The sequence below is a fragment of the Syngnathus floridae genome, chromosome 17 (genome assembly GCF_059516105.1).
Source record: "Syngnathus floridae isolate MCC-2025c chromosome 17, RoL_Sflo_1.0, whole genome shotgun sequence".
Classification (NCBI taxonomy): Eukaryota; Metazoa; Chordata; class Actinopteri; order Syngnathiformes; family Syngnathidae; genus Syngnathus; species Syngnathus floridae.
The window spans coordinates 10282980-10293926 of record NC_142429.1 but is presented as its reverse complement, the minus strand read 5'-3'; the positions used below and the strand labels follow the sequence as shown (position 1 = coordinate 10293926).

The 10947-nt window shown below is 39.6% G+C and overlaps 2 protein-coding genes across 5 annotated transcripts; both read left to right on the top strand.

The window, feature by feature from the left end:
* Positions 1-332: 332 nt before the first annotated feature.
* trappc5 (trafficking protein particle complex subunit 5) lies at positions 333-2508 on the top strand. Of its 3 annotated transcripts, XM_088357551.1 has the most exons (4): positions 381-429; positions 546-604; positions 907-1179; positions 1289-2508. In XM_088357551.1, the coding sequence occupies exons 3-4, from the start codon at positions 910-912 to the stop codon at positions 1583-1585; spliced, it is 567 nt and encodes a 188-aa protein (XP_088213677.1). In that variant the 5' UTR covers positions 381-429; positions 546-604; positions 907-909; the 3' UTR covers positions 1586-2508. The 3 variants fall into 3 exon arrangements, with proteins under 3 accessions (XP_088213675.1, XP_088213677.1, XP_088213676.1); XM_088357549.1 differs by lacking the exon at positions 546-604 and having other exon boundaries at positions 333-429; XM_088357550.1 differs by having other exon boundaries at positions 395-604.
* mcoln1b (mucolipin TRP cation channel 1b) lies at positions 2467-9119 on the top strand. 2 transcript variants are annotated; one of them, XM_088357547.1, is made up of 13 exons: positions 2467-2616; positions 3669-3901; positions 4315-4476; positions 4640-4796; positions 5081-5162; positions 5245-5341; positions 5443-5542; positions 5625-5731; positions 6352-6501; positions 6573-6884; positions 7285-7491; positions 7564-7694; positions 7842-9119. In XM_088357547.1, coding segments are annotated over exons 1-13 (1776 nt in total). In that variant the 5' UTR covers positions 2467-2579; the 3' UTR covers positions 7843-9119. The 2 variants fall into 2 exon arrangements, with proteins under 2 accessions (XP_088213673.1, XP_088213674.1); XM_088357548.1 differs by lacking the exon at positions 7842-9119 and having other exon boundaries at positions 6573-6674; positions 6762-6884; positions 7564-7698.
* Positions 9120-10947: the final 1828 nt, after the last annotated feature.

The window sequence follows — 10947 nt, the reverse complement described above, 5'->3', positions numbered from 1 at the left end:
ATGAGACTTTAAGTAGTCTTTTAGCGAATCCTAGTGGCCAGTACCAGAAGTTGTTTTGTTATCAAGTATGTAAACTTTAACGAGACGAATTGAAGCCTGAATATTTCCTGAAGGCATTGTAACATTTTATATATTTGCCTATTTTATTTTTTACTTTAGTGTGCGCTGTCTGTTGATCCATTTAGCAGCACAGTGGCTTCTATTGTAAAACGTGTTATGTTACAATAACTTGCTATGGCACATTAAATTTAATAAAATACGATTAAACTACACAGTGTGAACAGCAAAATTATTCTGGCTTTATCACAAGGAACATCACATTTGTTTTGATGTTGCAGTCTGCATCCGGAACTGTAGGTGGCGGTATGCTGTTTATAAACGCATGAAGAAATGTCACAAGACAAGCCCAACGAAGAAGAAAGCAATACGGTTAGTTTGTCTTTTAAACTGCTCCCCAAATACATTGAGTTATTCAATTTCACCACTATTACAGACTGAGGATTATTAATAAATAATAGACATTTGTGGTTCCACTCCCGAAAAAGGTGTTACTGCTTTTCATCTCGGACAAACGACAGCTAGCTAGATAGCTAACACCCAGCTGGTAAGCTTCGACTGAGCTATTGCAATGCAACAATAATACAAAACACAGTTAACACGTTGTTATGGAAAGTCTGACGTGTAATGAACATGATCATTATGATCACGTGAAAAGGTTCTCAAATAATGTATTCGATTTCCAATCTAAAATTTCATTTATTATATTTTGATTTGATGTGCACTTTCAGAATGAACCGAAAGCATCCCTGACTTTTTTTTCTGAACTGTGTGCATTTAAATTTACATTTCCATTAGATGTTGAAGATTCATAGCTCATAATCTTTACCATAAATTTGTGGTTCACAGAAAATGGACACCCGGTTCACTCGAGGGAAATCCACCATCCTGGAGCGACCTTTGACCCGACCAAAGACCGAAGTCAGCATCAGTGCGTTTGCATTGCTGTTCTCCGAGATGGTCCAGTACTGTCAGAGTCGGGTGTACTCCGTTTCGGAACTGCAGACACGCCTGGCTGACATGGGGCAAAGTGTTGGAGCTGGCATACTGGATGTCCTCGTGCTGAGGGAGAAGAATGGCAAGAGGGAGACAAAAGTGCTCAACATGCTACTCTTCATCAAGGTTGGTACATTTGAGTCCAAAATTCCAGTTATGTGCTGCTACTGTGACTTTTACTCTCTTTAAACAATGTGAATTAAAGCATTTAATTCGTATACTCTTTTCATTGCAGGTGAATGTATGGAAGTCTTTGTTTGGGAAGGAGGCTGACAAGCTGGAGCAAGCCAATGACGATGACAAGACTTACTACATCATCGAAAAGGAGCCCCTCATCAATGCTTACATCTCTGTGCCCAAAGAGAACAGTAGCTTAAACTGCGCCGCCTTTACTGCAGGCATCGTGGAGGCCATCCTCACACATAGCGGCTTCCCTGCCAAGGTCACGGCTCACTGGCACAAAGGCACTACACTCATGATCAAGTTTAATGAGTCAGTCATAACCCGGGACAAGGCTTTAGATGGCAGATAAGGACAGCGGGAGAAACCAGGGAAGTTAAATCTTTGTTTTGTTTTGTTTAACTCTGTACGGTCTTGCAGGTCTTTATTTTGGAGTAACCTAAAGATTTATTCCTATTTTACTTTGTTATAAGAAACTGCGGCCTCTTTCACATCTAAGCCGATGCGAGACGGGAGTTGAAGTGGACCAGGAAATTTACCAGCTTCTGATTTCATAACTGAGATGGAACGCCGGAGACTCAATGTCTACACCTTTGTAGAAAGCAGCTGCAGTTGTCACCCTGATGTAGGATATTTGGGTGGGGAATTAATCATCTTAATGGTGCACACTGCTTGTCCTGTTTCGACAAGTTCTACCTGACAGGCTAATAAACCATGGCTGTACGGTTTTACCCGATGCGCCAACGCACATAAATTTACAATGTGCAAAATGGCTTGTGATAGGCATGGACAACATCCAAAACAAAAGATGCTTTTAGTTGGTTCAATTTTCTAAGTCTATAGTCATCATGCAAAGTTCCAATTTGTACCTCACTGATGACATCTCTTGTGATTGTTTCAATAATGTACTGTATTATTGTATTTGTCTATATAAATAATGTCATGTGAGGTATTTCATTGATGCAATTTTCTGGAAATTATTATGAATTATTATTTTTATTCATCATCTCATAATCATGATTGACGGGTATAATGACTGAGTATAATTTACATACTATTAATAATAGAAAATTATTATATTTAGTTGATTTCTTCTATGTGCAATTGACAGTCGATGTAATGAGTCAACGTTTACATTACGTCATGTCACATGACGAAGTCACGTGTCATCCAGGAAGCTGTGTTGTTTTCTACTCTGCCTCTTGTCTGTACACAGCGATGCGATGTATTCATTATGTATCAATGTGAACCGAAAAATAGAAATTATGAAAATGATCACCGTCCTGGCAAAGTTTTTGAGGTAATATCGAGTTCTTTGTCTCCCGTGTGACCGCCCGAACATCATCATGGCATCACCGAGGTGCACTCAGGAGCTTTCCACAGGTTTGTTGATAATAATGTCCTCTTCTGCTTATATTCAATTAGAAATAGCTGTGCTTTCTGAAATAATAAGAATATAATAGACAACATGTTTGTCGTTATGTATTGGGAAGTTAATTATTTGCACAGGTGAATTCATTCGTTTCAGTTTTAAGCAATTTCGGTATTATGTGGTGCAATACAAATCGATCTGTTTTTCTTGCATTTATTCAAGTCCAGTCTATTGCGAGTATGAAAGAATTCTACAGAAATCTACATTATTTGATTATCATTAAAAAAAAATGTGTGAAAACAATGGCTGGCATCTAACAATAAACTGTTTTTATTCTATTAGCATATACAGAACAACCCTGGAGCAAGAACAAACCAGAATATTGCCAGAAACGGAACGAACTTTCCAAAGGCGTGACTGACATGACTGGCCAAACTAATGAGTCATAACCACACCATAATACTGGCATTGGATCCAGTACATTAACTCCAAATGAGTAACAAACACTATAGGCAGAAACTATCCACGAAATAGAACAGAAATAGTCCCTCATAAAAGTGATTTTCAAATCTCTTAATTGTAACATGGCTCATTATATACATATAACATGTGAGGGTTAAAAAAATGACATCAGAACAATGTAAATGATGCATTTTTTTGCTGTCAATTCATAGATTGCACTTTAAAAAACAAACAAAAATTCAATGGTGTCAGCTGTGCAGTTGTGCATGTCTCTGGGTGAGCTAATGTGCTCCTCCAGAACGAGAGCCCAAGCAAAATGGAATTGATTTCATCTGATAACATTGTCTGGAGTTTTAAAAGTCCCTTTTGAACTGATGATGTCACCACGCCAATGTGTTTCTTAACCTTTATTGAGCTGAGGTACCTATTTTACATTATGGGAAATGCAGCATATTTACTTTATTTTACATATCATACAATACAATTAACCGGGTCACAGCCATTTGAAAAATCCTGCAGCATACAAAGATTATGAATACCAAAAGATAAAATCAGACTCAATTTCATTCATATTCTGTCGTTTCTTTCTCTTCTATTGCAGAGAATGACAGGCTACTCTCTTCCAAGGGTCTTAGCTATGGGTCGCAGAACCTTCTTGGGGATGGACAAATGAGCTCTGATCTGCATCAGCATCACGATGAAGAGGAGGAAGAAGCCCTGAGGAGGAAGCTTAAATATTTCTTCATGAGCCCTTGTGATAAATATCATGCCAAGGGACGCAAACCATTCAAGCTAGGACTGCAGCTGCTCAAAATCATCATTGTTACAGTGCAGGTAAGCAAGAATTTACACTTTTTTGTTTTCATTTGATCTTTTACAATTGCCCAAAATCCGGGTGCGGCCATTTTGCCACTTGCTGTCGACTGAAAATGACCTCACAGTTGCCAGATCTCAACCAATTACAGCTCATCGTTTCTGAAACTGAGCCGTGATTGGTTGTGACCCAAGACTTGGCAACTGTGATGTCATTTTAAGTCGACGGTAAGTGCCAAAATGGCCGCCACCTATGATGGATAAAAACAAGTTAATTTTGCTACATAACTTATATTCTGCAAAAACAATATTAGTTAGGATGGTTTGTTTAGACTAGTGGGGCCACTTACAATATATATATTAAACTTTTGGGTTGACTTCCACTTTAAGTTTGATCCTTTGTTGAGTATTTCCCTTTTCTCTCTTCCTCTCAGTTGGTGCTGTTTGGGCTAAGCAACCAAATGGTTGTGACCTTTAAAGAAGAAAACACAGCCACATTCAAACATCTCTTCCTGAAGAATTACCAGGACAACACTCCACAGGCCGTTCACACGCAGAAAGAACTGCACAGCCACATCACCTTTGCCATTGAGCAGGTAGCATAAAAAGTTGCCCCAAAAAATGATAACCTAATCTTGCTCACAATAACGTTTTGATTGTTCTTAACTGTACAATAGAGACTAGTGATCTGATTTTGAGGATTTTATTTTAACTGAACGTTTTCCTGAAATCTAAACGGTGCATTTCCCTTGTATCTAGTATCTAGCTCTGCCTCAGATCTCACTGGGACAGTACGCTTATGTAGAAGGTGTCGGCTTCAATGGAAGTGCACTCTCACTCTGCCAGAGGTATTACAGGAGGGGCGCCATCGTCCCAGTCAATGACACTTTTGACATCGATCCTCATGTTATCACCGGTAGGATCATTTATTAATTTATTCATGCATTTACTTATTTATCCATCTATTTTTTTGACTTTGTGTTGCATGTCAACATTTGAGTCAATATTCATTCTGCTTAACTAGCAAAGTAGTTTATGATTGCATGACAAATCCTGTGAATCGCACTCAAAATATTTTTTTCCATATTCTGCGCTTTGAAGGAAGTGGAAAAGTGAGGCATGTGATTCATCTGTGTGCTTTTAGTATTTCCACATGTGACATTATTTGGTTCCTCTAAGACTACTACTTCCTTTATTCAGACTGCATCGGAATCGATCCGCCGGCTTTTGGTTTTGCCCCTGGAAAAAGCGACTACAGAAACTTCACTCTCAATTTTTACAAGTTAAATTCTAACTTATATCTCTGATTTTTATCACCCAAAAGGTTTTACACTGTTTCTAATCGACTTTCACATTATCTCCAGACTGATCAATGTCACGGTGGACTTCCAGCTGAAGGCTATCAACATTCAGACCATCATAAACAATGAAATACCAAACTGCTACACCTTTGCGATCACGGTGAGCTCTTCATCTCCTTTCTAATAAAATGTTATCATTGAATCAGATATTGTATTTCTGTATTCATTGAAATTAAATGGTTGTTTTATGTGCTATTATAGATCCTCATGGATAACCGAGCTCACAGTGGCAAAGTTAAGATCAGTTTACAGAACCGAGCCTCCATAAAGGAATGCAAGGATCCTAATGTTTCCGGACATGGTGAGTAGACTGCAAGCAGAGGAAGCCTAACTTTATTGATCTTCATTCTCCTCAATCGTCCATTATTTCTCCCCTCACCTAGCGGAGAACTACGCGCGAGTGTTCTTCGACGTGTTGGTTGCTCTCGTTTGTCTGCTTTCTCTGTTGCTGTGTGGACGCTCCATCCTCAGAGGTGTTCTTCTGCAACACGTAAGGAACCAAAACACTTACTTGGAAATTCATGGACACCAAGAATTAGTTTTGTTATGAGCAAAATAATTTGCATCAAAACCCTATTAGTGCTGTTTTGCTGCTGGCCAATGGGTGGCGCTGTTACACACCTGCATAGACGTGAAACATTTGCCATTATCATCCATTAATTGCATTAACCAATTTAATCTCAATATTACTTATCGAGAAGTGCTCCGAAGAGGCTTTAAAGGAAGTCGTTAAAACCATATTATTTCATAGGGAATGCTGCAATATTCTGAAATATTGATGATACCCAAAACAATAGGAGGCCGTGTAAGACAACACCGGTAGTGTTTGGTTTCTTTTGAAACACCTCGTTACAACATTCAAACAGGTCAAGGACACACGTGAGGCGTATCATTGTCAAGAGTCAAGACACCTTTGTGAAATGAAGACAGAAAGATGCATTGCAAACTTTTTTTAGTGTATTGTGCGTTTTGTATTAAACACATCCAGGCTCATTTAATTGCTTTTCATAGTTTAACTGGCAAAGAATTTTGTGTGATGTTTGTAGCAAATATTGAAAAGTTGAAACAAATTTTGCAGGCTACTGTAAAATTAAAAATGCATCTTTTTAGGAATACGCACAGTTTTTCCAGACCAGACTTGGCCGTGGTGTGAGCTGCGGAGACCGAATGGAGTTCATCAACGGCTGGTATATTCTCCTTATTGTCAGTGACATGTTTACAATCATCGGCAGCTTCATTAAAATTGGAATTGAATCCAAGGTAATACATTAGATTGAGAATGTGACCTGTTTTTATGAATAAGTGAATGAATTATGGCTATTTTGATGCAGAATTTGTCATCATATGACTCATGTGCAATCCTGCTGGGAACGTCCACACTTTTAGTGTGGGTAGGAGTCATCCGCTATCTCAGCTTCTTTCAGAAATACAACGTAAGACTTTCGCACACAAATCATACATTTTGTTTTGTCTCTCCGAAGGAATCTTATTATTTCCTGCCGTTCTGTTTTTCCACCCAGATCTTGATTGTGACTCTCCGAGCGGCGTTCCCCAATGTCATCCGCTTCTGTTGCTGTGCAGCTGCTATATATTTGGGATACTGCTTCTGCGGATGGATCGTCCTGGGGCCGTATCATACCAAGGTAGCGTACACATTCCGGCTCGAAGCACACTAGTCTTTCCAGGTTTACACAGTCTTCCGGGGTAGGCTCCTGTTACCCGTGAGTCTAAAGAGGACAAACCAACGTCATAGAAAATTGATGGATAGGTGCATATCATGTTACCAACTTGTCAGCTTGCAGGTGTTAAGCTTAGAACAGAGCGCTTTTGTTTTTCTTGGGTTTATTTTCATGATTGTTTTTTTTACTTATTATTTTTTCGTATGATTTTTTTTTCAAGAGTTAGGGCTAAAGATACACTTAGCTAAGCAACTGTTTGATGACCACGGAAACCAATTTCATTTCCCATTCTCTGTTGTCTGCACGAACTAGCACCACCGAAATTGCTTTGACTGATTTTCTGAACTTCCCCCTCCATGAGCAGTTCCGCTCCCTGCCCATGGTATCCGAGTGCCTCTTTTCCCTGATCAACGGCGACGACATGTTTGTGACGTTCGCCGAGATGGAGCAAACCGGCACGCTGGTGTGGATCTTCAGCCAGGTCTACCTTTACACCTTCATCTCCCTCTTCATCTACATGGTGCTGTCACTCTTCATCGCGCTCATCACCGGAGCCTACGACACCATTATGGTACAGTCAGGAGAATAGCTTTCAAAATCAAAGACGAATGTGACATTGGTGGATTTGTTTGTTTATAATCAGGCCCAAACGCAAGAGCAGGTTCGCATCACTGATCTTCAAGCATTCATCGCTGAGTGCACCGACACACCTTGCTCCGGCAAATTCCGAGGTCCTGAGGGGTCGTCGTGCTCTTTTTTCTGCTGCTGTGATTGGTGAGGAGGGGGAAGGGCTGATCTAATATGAATGCGGTTTTTTCTCGACATCCGATTTTAACCGGACAATCTGTTGGTGACCACTTTCAATTCAAGATGACAATTATTCGGTGAACATCTTTTCACCGCATGACTTCCTTTTCGCAGAATCCCAGCAGGGGAGGATGACGAAGCCTGTGCAGAGAACCGACTGACCTTGAACCACTCCCCCCCCCCCTCCATGTTTAAATTTTGCATTCTTAATCAAGCTTTTTACTGTAGCACTTTCCATGCAGACTCAGGCCAAACGACCCGCTTTGGCTTTTGTTCCGTGTGAATCATTTTCCGTTGAAATTACGCCAGCGGACACTGTAAAACAGCATCACCGTTTACTTGAAGTATTTTACAGTCGGCGTCAGGATTCGCTGTGCCTCTTAAATGATATTTGTGTCACCAGAAGACTTGCTAGTATGTCTGCATAATGTCCTGTATTTGTATGCATGAATTGCCTTGTGCTACATTTATAGTCAAAAACGGTACTCACCCGCCATTCTTCCTCCCTTTGTTCTTTTCCTCCCTCGGCTGAAAAATTTTTGATGGCTGCACGCACAGGGACGAGCCCTGTAGCCAACCAGTTAGTCATCAATATGTATGAACTGTAAAAAAAAAAATGCACACCAATGCTCTAAGCAATGAAGCATTTCTTACTATTTGCTTTTAATGTGCCGCATGCAGGTAGGGAATTTCCTGCTGGGAAAATAGCATTGTGATTTTGCTGTTTTATTTTTGTATTATTATTTTAATTGATAGTTTGCCAAAGCCTAACACTTTAGGCCAGGTTTGTGTTTTATCTTAAGCCATTTGAGAAAAGGTAATTGCTCATTTATTTTATCTGATGTAAGGGCATAGGAATAATCTAGTAATCCGTTTTAAAGGGAACAAATGTTGAGATGGATTTAATGAAATGCTAATGTCATTCCATTTTGCTGCGTGAAGGGCACCGTTCAATGGATAAAATTGGTCTCCACTTGAAAGGTAAAAAGGAATTTAATTATTATCCTTTCTCCTGAGTTCTTTTGGAATCACACCACTGCTCAGTTGTTAATATTTATGTGCGCTCATTTGCACTTTAGGGTGACAGCTTAAATTGCTAAAATGCCTTCACATTAGAACTAAAGAGCGCACTGGGTCAGTACAAAGAATTCTTTACATTCAATAATGCATGGGCTCTGACAACTCTGGGAAGTTTATTTTGTAGTACTTGAATTTACTAGTAAAAAAAAAAAAAAGGATGTCTTAGCTCCTAGTTTGTCAGCCTCGGTGAAGAAGGCCTTTGTAAAACTACTTGTGATGTTATTCCAATATTGAATATTTGTAAAGATGTTGGCTTACACACATTGAGAAATTAAACTAACAACACTGAACAGGTGTTGAAAAAATAATCTAGTCTCTTCGTATCAAGTGTTTGTTTTTATTTACAGCTGATTTAGTGTGTCGAAGAAGTGTAAGGTTGCAATTATGTTTATATCAGATTTTATGGTAATTAATGTTCATATCTCGAGAAAATATTTCTTGATGATGTCTAATTTGTTAAATATCGTATTTCTTTGAATATAGAGGCCCGAAGGGTGTTTATTTAGGTGCCCCAGGTATCCGTTGTTTGTTTACCTTTCCACATGAGGTATCACATGTAGGTACTGTAATTACAGCCACCTCGTACTACTTGTATTTTTTTACATGGGTGGGGGCTACTTGTGAATGGTGAGCCTGACAATTGTGAATTTTTAACTTTAATGGGTAACAGGTCCTTTGGGAATGGGCTGGTATTCTCTCAGGGTGTGCCACCACTAGAGGGAGAAAGCTGGCTCTTTCTGAAGCCACCAGTCATAAAATGTGTACAAATCTGAAAACTAAAAAGATGAGACATTAAAAAAAGATTCCTGCTTATGTGGAAGATAAATATGTCTAGATACATAAACATACCAATTGCTCTTCATCTGCGCCACCATCTTTATATCTCATTATCATAAACTACCCCGAGGTTGTACTACGGCCAAAGAATGATGAATATTACCAAAGATGCAAATCACCAATGGATGAAAATGAAAGAAAGTGCGCTACAGGCACTTCTGAGAGTGCAGCCGAGTGGTACCGCTGTCCGATATCCTTAGTACACACATGCATTATTTACTCAAGGATGCTACCGGGGGAAAAAGATGAAGCACTTATAATCCGATAGACAGGAACCGGACAACCTGCTCTGGACAGCATCAAGAGGAAAGCTGTCCCTCTGCTGACTCCCTTTCCCACCATGTTAACTGTTACTATGGCAACCATGAAGATGCATCATAATGCCATTGAGCATAATTATCTTTATTATGATTCGTCTTCACATGTTGCCCGTCGTCACTTTGACAGATTTGCTGTGTTGGCACAGTTTGCTCATCGGGGAGTTGATGTGAGCCGCACCTGCAAATGCTAATCTTCTCCATTTGAAACATAATAATCACATAATGATTAGTCGGATGAGAACACTCCAATAGAGCTTGATTTGAGAATCGCTTGAGGAAAAGATGTGTGTGTCTGATGTGAAGGGTGTGTCTAATGACTTGTAAGCTGTTTTTTTGTGCCGTTTGGCCATGTGGATGATACTTGAGGTCATGAATGAAGCAACATGACATTTACGCCTTCCAAATAATATCTATATTTGTGAGTTTGCCAAATAGCCCTTTTTTGTGTTGTTGCTCAGCAGCTGGACACGGTCAGGACAAAACAACGAGATAAATAACACAGTCGGAAGCGATACAGCCCGGCCTTTTCCTGTCTCTATTGCAGCATGTGAAAAAAAAAAAAACGAAAAAAAAACACCTTCCTCTCTTTGTTGTGCTGCTGTGGGCCATGCCAATATGTCCATCAGCATCAAGCCAACGTGCATTGGGAGCTTCCTGGAATCTCCGCCCTCTTCATGGTTTCCTTTGCTTTTATATAAACACACCTTCCTGTGTATGGTATGATCAGCTGTTTACCAAAATGTTTTGTAATTCTAATGGGTCAGTTAGTTGATAAAAGCAAGCGTTGTTAAACAGCAGATAATGCAGAGCAATAGAACGGAAAAGCTTTCTAATTGCTATTAAGCATTAGCGTTGAAGATGATGGAGAGGAGTCAATTGAGGAACTGAAAGAAAACGATCCAGGAAAATCTGTGAGTGACTTTGAGATAGAGAATCCAAATTCAGGATAAAACAGCAAGGCCGCCCAGTCAGAATAGAGCAGG